The 22,623-nt window shown below is 41.7% G+C and overlaps 1 protein-coding gene across 1 annotated transcript; it reads left to right on the top strand.

Moving 5' to 3' along the window:
* The first annotated feature begins 20,258 nt into the window (after positions 1-20,258).
* Positions 20,259-20,783, top strand: LOC133385927 (uncharacterized protein C1orf159-like). The gene has a single exon (XM_061629517.1). The coding sequence runs from the start codon at positions 20,259-20,261 to the stop codon at positions 20,781-20,783; it is 525 nt and encodes a 174-aa protein (XP_061485501.1).
* Positions 20,784-22,623: the final 1,840 nt, after the last annotated feature.

Here is a 22,623-nt window from a genome sequence, read left to right as displayed (position 1 = left end):
CTGCATTTCGTCCTATAACTCTGTACGGAGAAGCTTGCATAGGGGGATGATCCCCGGTGTTAATGGAATGAATAGCCAAGTCAGTTCTTCCAGGCTTACTGGAAAACATAGGTTTAAAGTCCATCAGGATTTGAACTAATTGCCTTCGTTGCTCCTGAGTCAAACCTTCGGGCAGGGTAATTTCAGTTATCCCCCCTGCTTGTTGACTCTCTGTAACCAAATCCAAAGAATCCTCTGCAAATTCACACGCCTTGGTACAGGCCATAATTAAATGTCTATTAGGAGGCTCAGATTCCTCCGCTGGTAATAAACCAGCCGAGTTAACTTCTGTTTTGCTTTTACAACCTTGAAGGCTTTCCTTCCTTTTTAGAACGGTCTTAGTTCCTTGAGAGCCAACAGGCGGCACTTTACATTCCAGCAGCCCCCCTCCCCTGGGCTGCAAAAGCGAACTTTCTTTCTGTGGCTTAGGCAAGCACACAGCCCGTTCCTTTAAAGCCTTAGCTTCTCTCCCACTACCTTTCCAGGTGTCTAACAAAACTTGAGACTTAGCAAGAGCATCCCTCTCCGCCCTACGTTCAGTCTCTTTATGGTGCAGGAAGAGCAGGTCTGTTCCTATCAAAACGTCCCACAAACTGTTGGTTGAATGAACTAGAACTCTATGGCGCCCAGTCCAATTCTTGTATGAAAGCACTAGCTCGGCCACACGAGCTTGCACAGCCCTGGGTCCATAAGCCGTGACAGTCACTTGTAAGTCAGGGACATATTGCTCTGGTTTCACCAAGTGTTCAGCAACACTGGAGAGCTCTGCGCCCGAATCTACCCGTCCCATGACCTGAATACAGTTAACATATATGGGTTCTGAAAACTGCGTTTGAACCCATTCCTTGCATTCCGATGAAAGAGGTTCTGGACAGTCCCTCCCTTGCAGCAAACCATCCTTGTCTTCTCCCTCTTGGCCCCCGGATATATTTTGTACAACACTCACCGACAGGGCTTTAACAACTGGTCCACGAGGGGTCTCAGGACGGTCTTGTGAATTTGGGGCAGAAAATACAAAATCCGATTCTGCTCCTTCATTCTCCTCGGCTGACGACCATGAAGAAAGTTCAGGAGGTTCCGCTCCAGGGGACGTTAAATCTCTCACGCGTGCAACTGGAGCAACCTTTGGGTTCTTCCTTCCAGCAGGATTGGGCTTAGACAAGGTTTTAGAACAGGAATTAGCCTTATGACCAATTTGCCCACATTTAAAGCAGATTATTTCTCCACGGGGCTTCTCTTGCAATGCAGCCTCGGGCCGGGCGGAAGGCACTTTGAAGTAGCCAGCAGGCCCCCCTTTCTCTTCCTTCGCCGGTTGCCCTGGTTTCTGCATACCTGCGGTCTCTCGCCTCAGCGGTTTCACAGGAACGTACTCCGGTCTCCGAAACAAAGTATACTTTTCTTCAGCTCTGTTTTTAAACATACGATCTGCTAGCATGCCTGCTTCAGTCAGAGAACGGGGCTGCTGGTCTCTGACCAGAGCCATCAAATCTCGAGGGAGGCGTCTGTAAAACAGTTCTTTTGCAAACAGATCTAAAACCTCCTCTCGGGTTACAGCCTCGGCTGTGTCAGCCCAACGTTCCACATTTCTGCCCATCCGTGCAGCAAAGGCTGAGAAGCTTTCCCGAGACTTCTTCTGGTCTGTTTCCAAATGCCGAAAACAATCCTCTGAAGTTAGCGCAAAGTGAGACTTGGCTACAGCATAAAAGTAGTCAAAATCATCGGCATACTCCAGTGGCAAGGAGTTCAACAGTTCTCTCAACTCGCCTTCAGCATTAATGCGTAAAGCACTCATCCAGTACTTTTTAGGCACACCTTGATCTCTACAAGAGTGAGCAAAAACTTGGAAGAAGGTAAAAATGTCATCTGTCTCACGAAAAGTCGGAAAGGATTTTTTATGGAGGTCTGGTCTTCCTCCTCGCGGTTGTTGCATCTCACGAGCAAAGCTTTCCCTACTCCGGCGATCTTCCTCCATAGCCTTGAACTGCAGGGACAACAGCTTCATTTGCTTAGCCAGGTAGCGCTGCATGCTCCTAGGCAGCTCTTCCTCATCCAAATCTGATTCCTCCTCATCTTCGCTATCCTCAGTTTGCTTAGACACAAACTCCTGGTCATCCACAGAAGGCTGAGGCATAAACGACAGAGCAGCAGCGCCTTCTTCCAGCTGAACAAGCTGACTAGGCAACGCAGTGTCTGCCAGGAGCACATCCTCGGCTCCATTCTTTTGAGATCTGGTTTTTATCTTTTGCGACATTCTGCACTAACCTTACTACCCAAAGTAACAAACAATTGTGTCAGAAGTCTCTTTAAAATTTACAACTTGCTGCAATGCACTTATCTCACACAGCGTGTTCACTTAAGAGCAGGAATGGCTTCGATCCCACCGCTGCCACCATGTCATGCCCGCCCGACCCTCAGGGTCCCGGGAACATGCATCAGGCTCAGACCCCCACCCTTAGGGAAATGAGACTGGAACCGAAAAGCTATTACTTCACCCTTGCCAAGGCTGTGTACGCTCACAACAACCCTGCAAAGTAGAAGGTAGGCTGCCACCACCCCTGTATACTGGTCCACTCAGAGCCAGGGGATCTCTGAGCCCAGAAGGTATATAAAACCAAGGTCCTAAAAGGCAAGAGTCACAATTACACTCCTTGCCAGGCACCTCTGGTTTAACACTTAAAATCCAAGCTTTTAACTTCTTAACCCTCTTTGGTAGTGAGTGACTGAGGTTGGGTCAAAACACTGAATTTAGAACCACCCCTTCTCTCAAATGAACACACCAGGTTAAATAGAAGTAGCTTTATTAAAATATATAAGTGCACATATCATATAGCAGCAAGTAATCCTTTAAGACCATTCACCCAACAGGGGTTTAGGTTCTTACAAGAGAATTCATACACACAACAAGAAAATAATAAACTAGCTCACCTAACTACTTACATACGAGGTAGTTGGTTGCGTGGCACCTCTCCTAAGAGAGATGGATGTTCAACATAAAGCAATGGAACCAGACATAGGTTGCCTTCCCATAAGCAACCCCAGGAACCATAAGGCAGAAAAGGTTTGGAACTCTGGTGCCAGTCAGCATAGGCAGAGAACAGAGAACAAAGGCTGTGGGTCCCTAGCCCTATACTTAAGGGAAAAAGATCCTAACGGTCCAAGATTAATTGACCAATCAGGAATTGACTGATGTAACTTTCTTCTCGATGTTTCTCACATTTTCGCGCCTTCAGGCCCCCCTCCCAACGGTGTTTTCCAACTGCATAGGCCAAGGATGACCTTGGGTGCCAGGCACTGGCTAATCAACAAAGATAAACAGGTGCAGCTCGTTAAGGCTTCTTCTAACCGTCTTCAGCTGGGAAAATGAAACTTAACTTTGCAAATTGGCAAGGCCTGTCCTTTCTGACTATAACCATCTCCCAGAGTCCCTTACTGGAACCAAAGTGTTGTCATCAGATTTCTAATAACTCATGACCATTACAGGTTCATGACACATCCAACTTGCATTTAAAGTGCATGGCTTTCCCTAAAGAATCCTGGGAAGTATAGTTTCCCCCTCACAGTTATTGTTCCCACTATCCTTAACAAACTGCAGTTCCCATGATTCTGTAGTGGGATTCACGTGCTTCAAATGTGTGTTTAATGTGCTTTAAATGGATAATGTGGATCTGCCCTAGGTATGCTGGGTGTTCATTAGTGAATTAAAAAGAACAATTTTAAAAGATACTTTTTTAAACAGGGAAATAGCTGTAGCCCAGCAGCAGGGCATATGCTTTGCTGAGAGCCAATGCTAGTCAATGTCATCAGTACTGAGATAGATGGTAGCAAATTGCCTGAGTTGGTATGAAGAAGATTCCTTTGCTCCTAAACACGGAAAGAGACTCAAGGGCCACAGTGACTCCAAAATTTATGTATGTATTTTATTTACAACATTTATATACCGCTTTATTGTAAAAAAATCTCAAAGTGGTTTACAGAAGGAATTAAAATAATAAAATTATTGGAAAAAACAAAGACAGGTATTTGAAAACATTCAAAATAATAAAACCAACAATGAGTTAAAAACAGATAGAACACACAATAGCTTCTACCTTCCTGGGTAGGCTTGCCTCAACAAAAATGTTTTTAGCAGGTGCTGAAAAGAATACAATGAAAGTGTCTGCCTAATGTCAATAAGCAGTGAGTTCCGCAGTGTAGGTGATGCCACACTAAAAGACTGATTTCTTACAAGAACAAGTACTATGTGGCACCCATAACATGGAAAGCACAACTTGAACTTGGCCTGGTAGCAAATCGGCAACCAGTGCAGAGTTATTATGTGCTGATAGGGTATCACTCTTGTCAGCAATTGTGCTACAGCATTCTGTACTAACTGCAGCACCTGGGTAAGGTTGTGCTGCATGGGGATTTCTGTGACCTTGGCTGACTGGCTGCCAACATTTATTTTAGCTTTGGCTTTTGGTTAGGAATCCTGACTGGTTGTGGGATGCTGGGTTTTCTGACTTACTCATAGGAATTTTGTTGTGGTTGGTATGGTATTGCATTTAGGAAATCATCACTGTGTTTTGTTTTTGTTTTTCTGTTTGCATTTCATTAACCTTTAACCTCACTCCCTTACAGCCATAGAAGCAACAACAGTGGTTCCATGTGCTCTGCTCTACCCCGTTAAACCTAGTGATGATGCACTTGGTTGGTTGCATGACAGTTTGTTTCTTGCCCAATAGTGGTAAAAGAGAATTCACATACTGGGAAGTGTGGCTGCAATTGTTGTTCCCAAACTGCTGTCTGTCAAGGTAGATCAAACCATGTGTGTTTTCTCTCTGTCAGTTAATACTCACTGGAATTGGATTGGCTGTCAAAGTGAGTTTATAGCAGCCCACAAGGTAGACAGAAAAGAGTAGAGAATCTTCTTACCCTTACTCATTTCTCAGACCTCTTTCTGAAGTGAAGGGTCAAATCTGTAAAGAAGTTTGGAGCAGCCATGTTAAAAAGTAGGGGCAGGGCATTCCAGGCAGGGGGTTGCCAGCCCTGCTTGGATATGGACGTCTTTGCAGAGGATCCCTAGTCAAGCTTTACCAACAGCACAATCAAAATGATATCTATTCAGAAGTAAGTCCTATTGAGTTCTACAGGGCTTAGTAAGTGCGTTTAGAATTGCAGCCTTCAGGGGCATCCATCTTTACTCTTGAGTGTTTCTATCTAATATTTCCACAACACTAAGCTCCTTCCTTCCTACAATGGCCTTCTGGTGATTGGTCTGGTCTGAAGGCACTTAACCCCTTCTTGTGAGAAGCAAGTAGGCTAGATTAAATGTTCCCTACCCAGGTTCTATCTTTTAGCTAAGATTTTTATCTTAATTTCCAATCAGAGAAAATTATGCTTAAGGTATCATGCTTAATGACATCACTAGGGCCTGCCCAAGTGACATCACTTGGACCCACCCCATGACATCACTACAGCCTGCCTTCATAATATTAGTACGACCTGCCCCCTGTGACATCACTAGGGCGCGCCCCTGAAATCTCAGGGTTGGGATGCTTCCGACCTAGCAACCCTAATATCAAAAATCAGAGTAAAGCTAAAGAACAACAAAGCAATCATAATGTCAAAATACAATTTAAATAACATCCCAGAATAATATAAAGATCAAATAAGGAACAGATTTTGAGGCTTCAAACTCAGTTGATAGAGAACCAGAAGAACTATGGATTGAAGTCACAGACATTATCAGGGAAGAATGTAAAAAGACAATACCCCTAGTCAAAAAAAGAGAAAGTCTGACTGATGTAACTCTTGAAATAGTTAAAGAGAGAAGGAAAGCAAAAGCAAAAGGAGGCAGAAACATGGTCAGAACTCTAAATGCAACAACTAGTACATAGGGACAAAGAAAACGATTGCCACAGTTATTGTATAGAAATAGAAGAGGACAACAAAAAGAGAAGAACAAGAACAGATGGCATACCAATTGAGTTGCTACAAGCTACTGAGATGGAATCTGTCCAAATTTTGACTAAAATCTGTCAACAAATATGGAAAACTAAACAATGGTCCACAGTGTTCAATATTCATCCCAATTCAAAGAGAGGGAATCCCAGGAAATGCAGTAATTATTGAACTGTTGCTTTAATATCCTATGCAAGTAAAGTAATGCTCAAGATTCTACAACAAAGGCTCTTACTATATGTGGAGTGAGAAATACCAGAGCTCCAAGCTAGATTTAGAAACGGAAGAGGTAACAGAGATCATATCACAAACACACAGTCGATAATGGAACGAGCCAATAAATTTCAGAAGAAAATCATGCTGTGCTTTATAGATTACAGCAAAGCTTTGGACTATGTAGATCATGAAAAACCATAGAATGCTTTAAAAGAAATGGGGGTGCCACAGTATCTGATTGTCCTGATGCGCAACCTATACTCTGCACAAGAGGCTACTGTAAGGACAGAATATGGAGAAACTGATTGGTTCCCCATTGGACAAGGTGTGAGACAGGGGTGTATTTTATCACCCTATTTATTTAATCTACGTGCAGAATATATCATACAGAAAGCGGAATTTGACCAAGATGAAGATGGTGTGAAAACTGGAGAGAGAAATATCAATAATTTAAGATATGCTGACGATACCATACTGCTAGCATAAAACAGTAATGATTTGAAACGAATGCTGATAAAAGTTAATGAGGAAAGCACAAAAGCAGGACTACAGCTGAACGTCAAGAAGACTAAAGTAATGACAACAGAAGATTTATGTACCTTTAAAGTTGACAATGAGGACATTAAATTTGTCAAGGTTTATCAATACTTTGGCACAGTCATTAACCAAAATGGAGAGAATAGTCAAGAAATCAGAAGAAGGCTAGGACTGGGGAAGGCAGCTATGAGAGAATTAGAAAAGGTCCTCAAATGCAACAATGTATCACTGAACACCAAAGTCAGGACCATTCAGACCATGGTATTCCCGATCTCTATGTATGGATGTGAAAGGTGAACAGTGAGAAAAGTGGGTAAGAGAAAAATGAACTCATTTGAAATGTGGTGTTGGAGGAGAGCATGTGCGTACCATGGACTGTGAAAAAGACAAATAATTGGGAGTTAGAACAAATTAAACTAGAACTATCACTAGAAGCTAAAATGAGGAAACTGAGTTTATCGTACATTGGACAGATGAGAAGACATGATTCACTAGAAAAGACAATAATGCTGAGAAAAATAGAAAGGAGTAGAAAAAGAGAAAGTCCATACAAAAGATGGATTGATTCCACATAAAGGAAGCCACAGACCTGAACTTACAAGATCTGAACAGGGTGGTTTATAACAGATACTACTGGAGGTCACTGATTCATAGGTTGCCATAAGTCGTAATTAATCTGAAGGCATATAACAACAACATCATGCTAGGTAGGGTAGAACTGCTTTACAACTAGATGGGCTGGAGGAAGTTAAGAGGAGATAATGATAACAATGTTATTTACTTTGATTGATTTGTTAGTGCAATTATTAGTTCAAACCATTATTAAACCAATGCATTATTAATATCACATTACTTTAGATTACTTTATTTTCTTTATATTTATTGTATGTAATTTGTTTATTATTGTGGTGGAAAAATTTCAGACCACTTCAGAATAGGGTTTAGTGAGTTTATTTTGCTGCAAGAGACCTTACGCAAAAATGGTTCAAAGGAAGAAAAAATGGCACCCTCTCTGCTCTCTATGGAGAAGGGTGCTGATATTTATAGAGTCGAGTACACAAGTTTCATCTAAGTATCACGTAGGCATTACAGGATATGGCAAGGTAGGCTCAGCAGTTTCAAACAATGCCAATTCAGCAACTGCTTCCTTTCCAAACATATGTATCATGTTGACCGTTTCGACTATCTGGTTGACCTTTTCAACTTCAGTCTTTATCTGACTCCAACATTTATTCTGTCGGTCATTTCAACCTTTCCCTTTGTCTGACTTCATTATAGACAAATATCCTTTTGACTGTTTCAACTTTTTTCATCTGGCTTTATTACATTACTTCTATTTTCTGGCTTTATTACAATACCTTCTGTTTTAAGTTGCTCACTGTCTACGTGGCTGGTCTGCCTGGGGAAATATGGCTTCTAACTTTGTCTAAAACTAAACTCTAAAACTAAAATGGATTCTAATATTTTTTACCATCAGTATGTAATAACTTATGAACACAAAGGAAACTTACTTGGATTGGTTTATTTATTTTTAAAAGACACTAAGAGCAATAATGAAACATGAAACACTTTATGTTCGACCCCAACAGTTGGGATGGAGGACTTATGCTGTCATATCTCTGGTTGAGCTGGAATTAGGGCTTTCAACCAGTTTAGGCAGAGATCTGTGTATTGCAAGCTCCGCTCATCCTAGTGGATCTTTGGTTTGGATTGGTCCCTTATTTGTGAACAGTATTTCAGCTTTCCTCCACTAATATTGAAGTACAAAGGCCATACTCAGAAATAATGGTCAACGTCTTCATATTTGATTGTTTTTTATTTTTTTTTGGAATTTTTTAAAAAATGTTTTAAATTATTTGTTTCCTTTCAAAAATGTGATTTTGCTGTTTGGTACCTAGCACTCCTTTGAGAGGATGGGTGGGATAGAAATTTAATTTTAAATACTTCTATATGCTGGACCCAACTGTGCTATCTCTTCCCCCACAACTGCTATTTAAAAGTAAAGGGGAGAATCGAGAGTTAACCTGACATGTTTAAAGTCATGTCGAGACTGATCCTAATTTTCTTTGGGCTGGTCCAGGTTCTCAGGGGGTCTTAGACCCTTTACTTTTTTGGGAGCAGGGTCCCAGCAGGGTCCGTATGTCTCCAGCATCCTATGAGCTAATCAGCATGAAAAGGGTGTTCATTACCCACTGAAAAGATTCTTCTAACATGCTTCCCTGTCCCTTCCTGCTGATAGGAGCCAATCAGAGTGAGAAGAGGTGTGTCAGCTACTGAGAAAACTTCTCAGTAGCTAACTCTCTCCCCATTCATGGTGATTGGCTCTTAGGGACATCTGTTGTTGTGGGAGAAGACATTAACAAGGCTCTCATTCTCAACCCAACAGCAAAAAAGGGGGAGGTGTGTGGCTGTGACTATCATGAAGGGATCTTGCACTTCTGAATTTGCCACTAAACTACTGATGATGGTGCTTAGAATATATGCATATCAACTAGTAAAAAACAGTATTGTCATGCACTGAGGTCTGAAAACATTGTATTGAGTTTTTAAATATATAAATACTTAGGACAGGTAATTTAACTGCATTTGTTTTATAAGTTATGGAGTACAATAGAATGCAGCAGCAAATACAATAGAGTACAGCAGCAAAAATAAAACTGGCAGATAAGGACCTATTTATTTCCATCCTTACCAGTGAAGTGATTTCATTTCATATGAAGATTAAGAGGATGCTATAAAACATTTTTGCTATATCACACAAGAAGGCAATCTATATTCTTTGTGACGAAAATAATCATTCATGGTGTCTTCATCAGGAATTAATAGCAAAGCTATATTAACCACACTGTGATATCCTGAGGAAGAGGCAAGGCATATAAATAGCATTTATTTCATGTTCTTTTAGAAAACTTTTTCTTAACGTGAATGTGAAGTGTCCAAAATTATATGCACGTAATCTGGTTTTAAATAATATCTCTGTGAAGGGTCTGAGTGTGTTTTTCAAAATGTATGTGCTTCTTTCCAACATGTTTTGAAGTGGCTTATAAAAACTAAGATATGATGCTGTCACATGTTTAGAGCTAAGCTAGTCTCTGTCTGGGTGGAACCGGAACTGGAAGTAGACTGGAGGCCTCATGTAAGCTGCTTTGAGCTTCTTAAGAGGATGTTAAAATAGAAGTCTAACAACTGGGAATGATGTGGTGGTGGAGACACTGTGAGGTGTGCCATCGTGATGTATCTTCCAAGGAGGGAGTCTCTTCTGAACCCTCTGCTCTTCTACTTCCCTCCACATTTTCCAGAGGTGGTGTTGCTAGCTGAAGAACTTCAAAAGTAAGGAACACATTGTAAAACTGTATTATTTGTGTCAGAAGTCCTTGTAATGTGTTAAATTACAATGCATTGCAATTATGGTTTTCTTGAAAAGGAACAGTATATTTAATACTAAATAAGGAACAGTTCTCGGAAATAAAGAGCAGGTTGCAAGCCTACCCAGAGAGCAACCTATCATCATGATATATTAATACCAATGGGAATCTTCCAGTGCTCATGGGTCTGGAGCCAAAACCGCACCACACATACAGAAGAGAGAGAGATCAATATGCTCAGGGGGATGCGATAATAACTCAAAGGCATGAAATGGGAGAAGTGGGTTAGGGGAATAGAATGGACTGGCAAGAACAGGAGTAGAAGATGCACATAGAAATATAAAGGATAAAGGATAGCAAGAAGGATCTCATTCTGGATGGGTCACTTTCTTGTTCATGCTGAAAAGCTATTTTTACATGGAATGGAAATCAATTATGAAAGTACAGAATTTAACACAGCTGGGACTGGGAACAAGTGTGTGTTCATCATTCCCTTCTAAAAAAAAGTGGTAGCAGTGAGAAGAGTTTCTGCCCTAACTCAGTTTTTATTTAGTGTGAAACATTTTTTAAAATATAATCCTGCTAATGCCAATAACGAAGCAAATGCAGTTGTCTCGAAACTGCAGGCTGCCCAAAGGTGCTGGTGGTAGAGAGTTACTCATATAGGTCAGCAGTGTAATTCACATTGAATGCACTTATCAGGCTCTGGGTGGGTTACAAAAACCCTGCAGTGCTGTCCACAGGTATTACACTTCTATTGTTGGGAGCAGGTTGGCCTGAAGTTGAGAATAGCTTGCAACAACCCTACCATGTTGTCCATGGGTTTTATCTCCACATTGCAAAGAGACATATAGAAAAATGTTGCAGCGTAGTTCACTGTTATATCTCTATTGCAGATAAGAGGGCTGTGCTGAGAAAGAATAGCTTACAGCACCTTTGTAATGCAATCCACTGTCAATATCGAAGGGTAGAAGTGCTGTTACTTAAAATTGCCCCCTCACAACTCATCCAAGGTCAAATAAAGTACTTAATTGTGTGGATAACCCTTATCCTCCATTGACAAATGCAGACTAGTTATACTTTTTAAAGATTTAAAAAATAAAATTAAGACCCCAGTTAGAGCAGGGAGCCCTGTCTTTGATGCTAACTTTTTTGTTTGTTTTTCAACTTGACACAGGCCTAGTTAACACACACACACACACAGGATACAACATTTTGTTGTGGGGCCCCACTTGATCTTCTCTTTCTGATTCAGTTCTCCAAATGCTGTCATCTATTTATCTATCTATTGATTGATTGATCTACCCTCCAAGGAGCAAAAGGTAGCATACATGGTTCTCTTCCCTCTCCATATTTTGTTCACAACAACCCTGTGAGGTAGGCTGAGAGACTGTGCATGGTCTAAGGTCACCCAGCAAGCTGCATGGTACAAGATATATATGCAAACTTGTGATAACCCCAAGGTTTGAAGAATCACAATACATCTAAAAGGGGAGAGGACCCAGAAACAGCTGGAGGGGGCTTCTAGTGCCAGTGCCATGGAATGTTGACTGAATGAAAAGAATTGAAAACTGGGTGGGTTGGGGAATGGAATGAGTAGGCATGAAAGGGAAATGAAGCATGAGACATATAAATATATAAAAAGGACAGAATCATAGAACAGTAGAGTTGGAAGGGGCCTATAAGGCCATCAAGTTCAATCCCTGGCTCAATGTAGGTATCCAAATTAAAGCATACCTGACAGGTGGCTGTCCAGCTGCCTCTTGAATTCCTCCATTGCTGGAGAGCCCACCACCTCCCTATGTAACTGGTTCCATTGTCATACTGCCCTAACAGTTAGGAAGTTTTTCCTGATGACAGAGAGAACTATCTTGGAAAGAGAATCCAGAAGGTGATGCTGGTGACTGTTGTTCTAGTTGAAATTCTGCTTTTGGGTTCTATGTTGTCTTCCATACTTTTTCAGGCTTTCCCAGCCGTTGGGTCCCCAGATGTTGCTGGCCTACAGTTCCCATAATTCCTGACCATTAGTACGCTGGCTGGGGCTGATGGGAGGTATAGTTGTGCAACATCTGGGGATGCAAAGTTTGGGAAAAACTGGTCTACATGATGAAACCATTGAAACAGGTATCTAATGCATGGCTGAATTGTCATCAGTAACTAATGACAATTAGTTAGACAGTTAGATAATTAGTTCTATTTTCCACTTCAGTCTGAACCAGTTGTGGTAGTTTCATTATTTGTTTTCTTATTTTTTCAAAAAAGTTTTCCTTTTTAAAAAAAAATTACATATAATCTTCATTGTATTATGATTCCTTGAATGACTGTCTGTCAGTAATAGATTGCTCCCACCCAGTTTGGCCCTTTTTTATGATCTGCAAAAGCTAGTCTTTTAGATAGGCCTTCTGTAGAGAATGTACGTTTGTCTCCACTCAATTTTTATTGGATACATTTTGTTTTCCCTGCTGATTTATTGATGTTTCCGGATTGTATTTTGTGGTTTTAATTGTTGTCCCTCGCCTTGCAAATCATTGCATCAAAAGGCAGGCTATACATTTTCTAAACAAATCAATAAATTTTGCAGCTCCATCTAATCTGCTGACTTAGCTTTTTATCAATTAGTGCTGGGCTGAAATCTGTCCTCCAAGTTTTCAAAAAGTTTTATTTCCCTGTGAAAGAGGCTTCAACCATTTTTAGGACACTTGATACTTTCTTGAACATTTTGGTGGGTGTGGAGTTTTGCGCTTCCCTGATCCTTGTGAGGTGACCTTGGGTGGTGTGTAAGGATGGGTGAAAATTCAATTCAGTGAGACTTTGAAGATGAACGTACCTAATTCACACTTTCTGAAACAATACAAGAACTGAAATAATAGCCATCCTCTGAAATTTGTACTTCTCCAAATTTTGCAATGCAGTTCTGCTGCCAAGAAATATGTACAGAAATGCGTATACTGGGGTTTTGTGTACATAAAAATATACATAGTGAAAATAACATACAAAAATTGCTTTGCAAAAATGTGTATAATTTTATTGATTTTTATTATTTATTATTTAATTTGTATCCCGCCCTTCCTCCCAGCAGGAGCCCAGGGCAGCAAACAAAGCGCTAAAAACCCTTTAAAACATCATAAAAACAGACCTTAAAATACATTAAAACAAAACAGCATTAAAAACTTTAAAAAAACAACTTTAAAAAAAGGGTTAAAAACATTATTAAAAAACTATTAAGCAATTCTAACACAGACGCAGACTGGGATTGGTCTCAACGTAAAAGGCTTATTGAAAGAGGAAAGTCTTCCAAAGGCGCCGAATATTTAAGGGGAGGGAATTCCACAGGGAAGGTGCTGCCACACTAAAGGTCCATTTCCTATGTTGTGCAGAATGAACCTCCTGATAAGATGGTATCTGCAGGAGGCCCTCACCCGCAGAGTGCAGTGATCGAATGGGTATATAAGGGGTAAGACAGTCTTTCAGGTATCCTGGTCCTGAGCTGTATAGGGCTTTGTACACCAAAACTAGAACCTTGAACTTGGCCCAGTAGCAAATGGGCAGCCAGTGCAATTCTTTCAGCAGCGGGGTGACATGTTGGCGATACCCTGCCCCAGTGAGCAGTCTCGCCACCGCATTTTGCACCAGCTGTAGCTTCCAGACCAACCTCAAGGGTAGCCCCACATAGAGCGCATTACAGTAATCCAGCCTGGAGGTTACCAGTGCATGGACAAAAGTGGTCAGGCTCTTCCGGTCCAGAAACGGCTGCAGCTGTCTCACCAGCCAAAGCTGGTAAAAGGCACTCCTAGCCACTGAGGTCACCTGGGCCTCTAGTGACAAAGATGGATCCAGGAGCACCCGCAGGCTACGGACCTGCTCTTTCAGAGGGAGTATGACCCCATCCAAAGCAGGCAACTGACCAATTATCTGATTATCTGAACTCAGGAACCACTAACTCACAGTGCCTCTGTCTTACTAGGATTCAGACTCAGTTTATTGGCCCTCATCCAGCCCACCACTGAGTCCAGGCAGCGGTCCAGGGCTGGCATGGCCTCTCCCGATCCAGATGTTACTGAGAAATAGAGCTGGGTATCATGAGCTTACTGCTGACACCTCACCCCAAAGCTCCTGATGACTGCTCCCAAGGGCTTCATATAGATGTTAAACAGCATGGGGGACAAGATGGTACCCTGAGGCACCCCACAGCACAGCTGCCAGGGGCCCAAAAGACAGTCACCCAATGCTATTCTCTGAGAGCGACCCTAGAGATAGGATCGGAACCATTATAAAACAGTGCCTCCAATACCCATCTCACCAAGTCAGCCCAGAAGGATACCATGGTCAATGGAATTAAAAGCCGCTGAGAGGTCAAGTAAAAATAACAGGGTCGCACTCCCTCAATTTTACACAATATTGCACACAAATGTGTGTATATTGGGAGAATTTTGCACTAAAATGCTGATGAATTTTCATGAGGACTTCAAAAAAATCATAAACTGATGTGGAAATGTGGAGAACTGAATTTAGAATTGGAATAATGAGAAAATGAAAGAAACCAAAATTTCTCATTCCGTAGTCGCTCGTGTGTTTCTTTCCAGTAAACATTTCTCCATCACTCTGCAGCCTCCCTGACTGCCCCTGTTTTCTGATCTGAAGAAGCCCCACAGGAGGAGTTATTTTATGATGTCTTCCTTTTGGATTTAATTGAAATGTGGACAGCTAAAGAGCTGAAAAGTGCAGACCACTGGTGAGATGATTTGTAGAAGGAAAGAAAGGACACTCACACATACATCTTGGCCAGCTTGAAAATAAGGTAAGGATAACAGTACTCTAGCATCCACCCATGAGAATCACACCAAATTTTTTTTCTCCCCTTTGATAATTTTCATATGCAATTTCTTTTCTCATGAATTGATGGGAAATGTTTGGGGAAAATGCAAGAGAAATTTTCAGCACAGCACTAGTATCAATATACTGGTTTTGAGATCACTGAGATTTCTTCAAATGTTATTCAACAAAGCATTAATAAATTAGGAGGTGTAAATTCATTACTACAATTATTATTACTACTCCTGTGATACCATTAAAAAGAAGCAGTTAATATAAGTATTTCTTTCATCATGTTTCAATACTAAACTGTGATTTTATATGTTTACCATGTTTTAGAAATAAGTCAATTTATGCTTGCTTCTATGTACTGTGACCTAGAAATAATTATGTAGATAGTGTTAAAATGAAAATAAAATGTATCTGGATCACTAATTGTTTTGTGCATAAGTTTTGTTTCCCCCCAGAAATAAATAATCTCTTTCATTTATTTATTCTTAAAAGTCAGGACTGGTGCATGGTTTTTAAAAACACAGCATTTTGAACTCATTATTTAAAATTTAGAAATAGCAGCCTTGCATTCCTCTCACACTTAACTTGCTGTGAGAATTTGAAGTATTAAAAGATAGAGATCTTTAATGAGTGTAATAAACTATTTTTCCTTAAAACTTAATTGCCCAGATCATTTTGATGCTTCAAGGCAATGTTTGAGCAGCTGTGAATTTTTTTTACATGTCTACAGAGTACCATAATACACAATATAGGCATCTGGAGAAAAACCCAGTGTGACAAAGTACATCACAGATCTGCTCCATTATGTATCTGTTCTCCAAAATGTTTTATTCTACAAATAATCTAATTTTTTTTTCAGAAATGTGTAACATAAATAAATGACCTTTCTGGGTTTTTTTCCATTGCAATATGTTCAGCAGATACAGTCCATCAAGTGAGTTGTATCCAGGTAGTCATGTTCTAGTCATATTTAATGAGATTTAAGTAAGGGCCCTTGGATTTAGCATTTACTGCACTACAGTTGCTGCTTGTTCCTATTATTTTGGAGGGCGAAATTGTAGCTAACTGTTCACATCACCAATCACACATTTCTGTTTTGTTTTTTTAAAGGTGATTGCACTTTTTCCTATCCACACGAATGATGGGATACATTCAGTTTCAGAAAAGTTCTATGGCTATAGTTCCCTGATTCAATCAACCAGTAAATGTTGTATTTATGACCATGCACACAGATTACTGACAGCCATTGTTTAGTATTCTGGAATTCTGATGCTGTGGGAGTTTAGGAGAACAGACAGCAGAAACTTCTTATGTTAGTCTGACCTATCCACCATTTAAAGACTGCAGAGACAGGCCTCCTGACAAAAAAGATGGGGGAAAGGCTTAAAACAAAAATTGCTGAAACCACCACTACCACACCTAAAAGTGAAAAACTGTAGAAAACAATTTCTACGCAATGAAAATATTACAGAATTATTCCAGATCTTTCAAAAATGTCAGAGTTTTGATGATAGAAGAAAAAGTGATTTGATAACTGCAATATCCCAGAATAGCAATGGAATGATAATGATGATAATGATGTCATGTGGAAACATGCAGAAAAATCTGGAAAAAACAGTACTACAAAAGGTACATCTGAAAGGTCCCTTTGCCATGACTATTCAATGTGATTAAAGCATGACTAGGTCTATCCCAATATCCTTAGAAGTTTTTGAAATTAGTCTCATGATGTTCAGGACTTCTTTTGGAGAAAGCCATTGCAGCGCATACCCAGGAAATGAAGAGGCAAGACAAGATGAAGTGTGGGTAAATCAAGGACCATGTTTACTGGAGTAAAGCCAATCACATGCTTGATTGCATAATAAAATGATCTGCAGAGACACGTGTGGAACCTAACTCATACCCAATCAGGCGAGGATACCCTGCCGTGAGAAAGCGTGTGGTCCAAGCCCAATCCCCTTCTCCGGGCCCCATCCTTGCAGGGGGGTTAGGGAGGCCTTCCTGCTCCACCTCCCCAGGGCCACACAACTCTGAGTGGGTGTTACAGGTTAGCCCCCAAAGTGAGCCTTATCCTGGCAACAGGCTGCACAACCTGGAAGACAGGCCTCAGAGCCCACCAGGTGCCTAAGGGTGGTCACCAAACCCTTGTGAAATTCCGCACATATCTGCCAAATGTGACCAAATAACCTATTTACAGATTAAAATACTTGGCCAGGTAATAAATGAGCCAAATCAAATTAAGCCAAATCAAATTGAGCAAATCAGCCAAATTAGAAGAACAGTACAGGGTAGGCAAAAAGCATGCCAGCAAATGAAAGCTGGTGAGCTAAAAATTCCTACCTGGCCCCAAGGTGACCACTTAAACTTGTACTGCCCTGAAGGGAGGTGGGTGGGTGTCACTTAAGGCCGGAAAGAGGCTGAAACAGCAGGGCTTATATAGCCACCCTGCTCCACCCCCTATGCGACAGGTGCACGTGGCCATGTTGTACCCAAGGAAAGGGGCTTTGAAGTCATGCCAGGTCTTCCCCAGTGTGGCTGCAAAGGCCCACCATCACCAGAGCCCTTAGGTCTGATGATGGCAGAAATAGGCTGATTCAGGGACTCTGAAAGTATTCACTGGATAACTGTGATTCAGTTTGCATATTGTTTCAGAAAGTGTGAATGAGATAGGTTCACCTTTAAATGTGAATGGAATCAAATTTCCCTATCTGTATGTACTATGTAGTTGTATAGGACATTTTAGAAGCACACTTATACATTCTTATAATAATAATAATAATAATAAAATTTTATTTAGCAGATGCCCATCTGTCCGACTGAACGGACACTCTGGGCGACTTACAATATAAAATACAATATAAAATACAATCTACTCATATACATAATCATCACATTATTAATATCATAACATCTCATCTGAAGACCATCTTACATTAATACAATGTAAAACCTAACCCACCCCAGAGATCCCATAGGCCTGCCTGAAGAGCCAGGTCTTCAAGGCTCGGCGAAAAGTCAGTAGGGAGGGGGCATGCCGAAGGTCAAAGGGAAGTAAGTTCCAGAGGGTGGGGGCCACGATCGAAAAAGCCCTCTCCCTGGTCCACACCAACCTAGCTGTCTTAGTTGGTGGGACCGAGAGAAGGTCCTGTGAGGCTGATCTTGTTTGGCGGCATATTTGGTGATACTGGAGGCGCTCCTTCAGATAAACTGGGCCGGAACCGTATAGAGTTTTAAAGGTTAAAACCAACACCTTGAATTGGGCCCGGTATACAACTGGCAACCAGTGTAATTCAATCAACACTGGGGTGATGTGATCGCGGCGGCGGGTCTGCTTTATTAAGCGTGCCGCCGCATTTTGTACCAGCTGGAGTTTCCGGACCGTCTTCAAGGGTAACCCCACGTAGAGCGCATTACAGTAGTCTAATCGAGAGGAGATCAGGGCATGTATCACTCGTGGGAGCAGATGTATGGGAAGATAGGGTCGCAGCCTCTGTACTAGATGAAGTACTAGACCTCCTGCTTTCTCCCTTCCCTGTGCCTTTTTAAGGCAGGGGTGGGGAACATGTGTGGCCTTCCAGATGTTGTTGGACTCAAATTCCTATCATTCTTGATTGGAATTCTGGATTGTATTTGGACCTCAACTGATTCCCTGTGCTTGACCTTGACTTGTCTGGATTGTGTGGCACCAGCAACCCAGCCTACGTTTCATGGAATAACTCTTCAGCAATAAGCCCTCCTTTAAAAAAGAAAAAAGAGAGAGGTAAATTTGCTTTCCGTTCCTGGCTGCGAAGGACAGAGGAAAACCATCCTCCTATGCAAAACAGAGAGCTGCCTTGGATTCATCTTTCCATCATAACAACGAGTACGCCTAAGAGGAAATCCTTTACATGTATGACAATACACCTAAACATTCCAAATGACTGCTACTTATGGGCGGCATTGCACTCTATTGATCTGTTGAAAGGCAAGCCAATTTTATCTTCTTGTCCCTGGTGGCTTCTTATGATGTGATCAATACTGCCTCTGTTAAATCTTAATACCTGTTGTAGTTGTTTTACTGTTCTGTACACCGCTTAGAGATCTTTTTATATATTAAGCGGTATAGAAATAGTCTAAATAAATAAATAAATAAGTTGGTACCAAGCTGCCCAGCTCACTGCAGAAACCTGAGCCTCCATAGACAGCTGGGAGTCCAAAATGACCCCGAGACTGCGGACCTGGTCCTTCAGGGGCAAACTCACCCCATTAAGTATCAGGTCAAAATCACCCAACCTTCCCTTGTCCCCCACTAGTAATACCTCAGTCTTATCGGGGTTCAGCTTCAGCCTGTTCTCTCCCATCCATCCACTTACGGACTCCAGGCACTTGGACAAGGTATCCACAGCCAACTCTGGTGAAGATTTAAATGAGAGATAGAGCTGCATGTCATCCGCATATTGGTGACACTGCAGCCCAAAACTCCTGATGATGGCTCCCAGCGGTTTCATATAAATGTTAAATAGCATGGGAGAGAGGATAGAACCCTGTGGCACACCACAGTTGAGGGGCCAAGGGTCTGAAACCTCATCCCCCAACACTACCCGTTGATATCTACCGGAGAGATAGGAACGGAACCACTGTAAAACAGTGCCTCCAATTCCCAGTCCCTCCAGGCGACTTATCTAGTTATTTTACCTAATTCACATTTTCTGAAACAATAGACATACCAAAACAGTCATCCTTTGAAATTTTCACTTCTCTGAATTTTGGAATGCAGTTCTCAAAAAAGAAAGAGAGAAAGTTATAGTAGGTTAAAGTAAGAATAAAAATGTATATATTAGTGAAAATAACATGCAAAAATGTATTTCATTAGGGGAAATTGCTCTGTAACATATGTATATTAGAGAAAATTGTGCAGAAAAATGTGTATATTAGATGTTCACACTAAAATGTTGATGAATAAGGACTTTAAAAAATGCAATCTTATGTAGAAATGGGGAGAATTGAATTTAGATTGGAAAAATGAGAAAAGGAGAGAAACTGAAATTGACAGATTCACCCATCCCGTATTATATACAGGTATGTTTGTTGGCAACCCATGCTTAATCACAGTTTCCTCTTAAGTGGATATTGTAAGGAGGTATGGATACAGAGGGAGTTTTATTCTCAGATTCATCTCAGTGGATCAGAGCATAAGAATCTATAATTTGGGTGACCTCTATAATACAGGCCTTACATTGACCCCAAAGTCACGGGATGGTAGGGGGTGAGGCAGGGGGTATGAAAGGGAGCCGGGTGTAGTCGGCTGTCACCAATGGCTGTGGAGTCTGCTCACTCAGACTTCACTCTTCCTTTGGCATGGCTGTGCCAAGAGTTCTCCTCCTCACTATTCTTGGAGTGGAAGTAAATGGCAAATCCTCTGACAGTTTGGAGTCAGAGCTAGAATGTTGCATGGATGCAATGCAGGCCAATACCACTTGCCTAGCCGACAACCAGTGCAGTCCAGGCTGCTATAGGCGGTGGAACGAAGATGGCAGCAGCAGCTGCATTAAATATGAGAACGAAACGGTTGCCACCACGCCTGTTTACAACCTGACTGACTGCCGAAACGATGGTGCCAGAGGAATGAATTCTCAAACAAATTTAAGTACCATAATCCTAGTTACTCTCAGTGTTGGGGGACCAGAAGTAGCTGCTTCTCTTATCTTTGGGACGTTCATGATTAGCCTCTTCCTCATATTGTGTGTCGCTTCGTTCTTCTACCTCAAATGTGCCAATAAACTTCCAAACCTCTTCTACACAAGAAGCAAAGCATCTGTTGTACAGTCTTTTGAATCAGCATCAATGTTATCTCCACCTACTTCGGTCAGGAAACCCCGCTAGGTCAGAAGAGAGAGGTCACTCATGACTTCCGGCACCAGCACAACTATATATGTGGAGACCAGAGTCAGCAACGTGTAGCAAGCAAGTCTTTGACCCCCAGAGGATTTGCCAGCGCAGTGAGTGCACACTCCGTCACCAGCAGAAGTGCCAGGAAAATGACAACAGGAAAGTGGTCAGCTGGGAAGGGGGGGGGACAAAGTAGCAGGTACGGCTATGGCCAGTGGGTTTGTGCCAACAAAGTATGGAATGAAGAAATGTGAACACAGAGTTTTCGCTTTAGGGGACAGCCGGTTCAATTAACTGTTATCGGGCCAGCTGCTGATTCTGTTATCTTTCCTGAATCATAGCCAAAGGCTCTGTCTGCTTCCCTTGGGACACTGCGAGTTTAGTGCACGACGACTTCAGCAGCAGCCTCTCTCTCTCTCTGGCTGTCAGAACGGAGGCCTCACTGGCAGCCAGGCAACTGCAGTGCTGGGCCATTTTTGAGGAGGTGAGCTGCCTCCAGCACCCACTTCTCGACGTCAAACACAAAAGTGCCATGTTTTTTAAATGCCGGTGGGAAGCATTTGGCATCTCTTAATGTGAGATTTTACAGCCTGCCTTCAGGAGGCAGCGTTCTTAACACCCCTAGCCAGAAACTGCTCTTCCCATGTACCATGCAAGTCTTTTCCTTTTTTCCTTCTTTTCCTAAACTGGGTTTTGAACGAGGCCTTAAGTTCGATGCTGTGCTTCCATCGCCAAGCTGTTTAAAAGACTTGTTTTGCTTGCTGCATTCCATGATAGTGGGCAGCAGATTTCCTCCTCCTCCGTGAAGCAAGGTTGAACTTTCTTAAGACTGATCACTTGAGTGCTGCTCCCAACTCTAGGAAGCGCTGCGACCTTTTGGTCTGTGGGCTTGCCCGGTCAGATAGGCAGGAATTTTCTCTGTGGCCAAACCATTGTGAGTATGAAGTCAGCTGCTTCGAGGGTCTGCACACCTCTCATTCCCAAATGTTCATATATGTGGGGATTTCAAAACACTGAAAGGATTGATCCATTCTTCTTTTTTCTTGCACCATTCATTGTACTACTCCCCAAGTAGTTGCTACAACATCAGAGTGAGGCCTGCTGCATACTGCTAGACTGCAATTCCCCTCATTCCTGACCATTGGTCATGCTGGCTGGGGCAGATGGGAGATGTAGATCAGCAACATATGGAGGGCACCCCTGCTTTAGATAATGCCTGGTGCCCCCACCTTTTTTTAGGGGTCGAGATGGAGTTTCACAAGCGATGAGTCCATGTTTCGCATCTCCTTAAGAAAGAGTAAACTCACTTTCCTCGCCCTGTCACGGGATGGTCAGAACTGCCTTGCTGATTTCAGCCATGTATCAACAAAGTTAACAAATAATAAGGAACGTTCCAAGTTCCAGCTTTGCTCAGGAATAATCCCTCTAACTAAATGATGGTCTGTGTCCAGGGCAATGTTCAAGTCAGTGAAACCCACACAAGATAAGGTTTAGGTTTAACTTACGTGTATATAATTTTCATAAAGCTACAGGTAAAGGTTTAACTCCAGACATGTAGAACAATCAAGACCACAGGATGTTCTTTCATGTACCAAATCACTCACTTGTATCCCCCCTCCCAATTTACATTCAGTCCAATGAAGGTTCAAAGTATATTTAAACCTATTATTTAAGGGAGGCTCCAAGTTAGTATTGTGTGACAAACCTAAATATGAAGGTATTATCCATATCTAAGTATTCTGTAATACCAACAGAATACCTGTAATTCGAAAGTCTACTGGTTCACATTTTTTTGTATCTTACCCTTCCTCCAAAAAGCTAGGGCAGCATTTTT

The sequence above is a fragment of the Rhineura floridana genome, chromosome 5 (genome assembly GCF_030035675.1).
Source record: "Rhineura floridana isolate rRhiFlo1 chromosome 5, rRhiFlo1.hap2, whole genome shotgun sequence".
Lineage (NCBI taxonomy): Eukaryota > Metazoa > Chordata > Lepidosauria > Squamata > Rhineuridae > Rhineura > Rhineura floridana.
Note: the sequence above shows the minus strand (reverse complement) of the source record. Positions and strands in the feature narration are given on the sequence as shown.

Bases quoted from the DNA above. Each gene is read 5' to 3' on its own strand.
- LOC133385927 (XM_061629517.1), top strand. From the start codon at position 20,259: ATGGCTGTGCCAAGAGTTCTCCTCCTCACTATTCTTGGAGTGGAAGTA.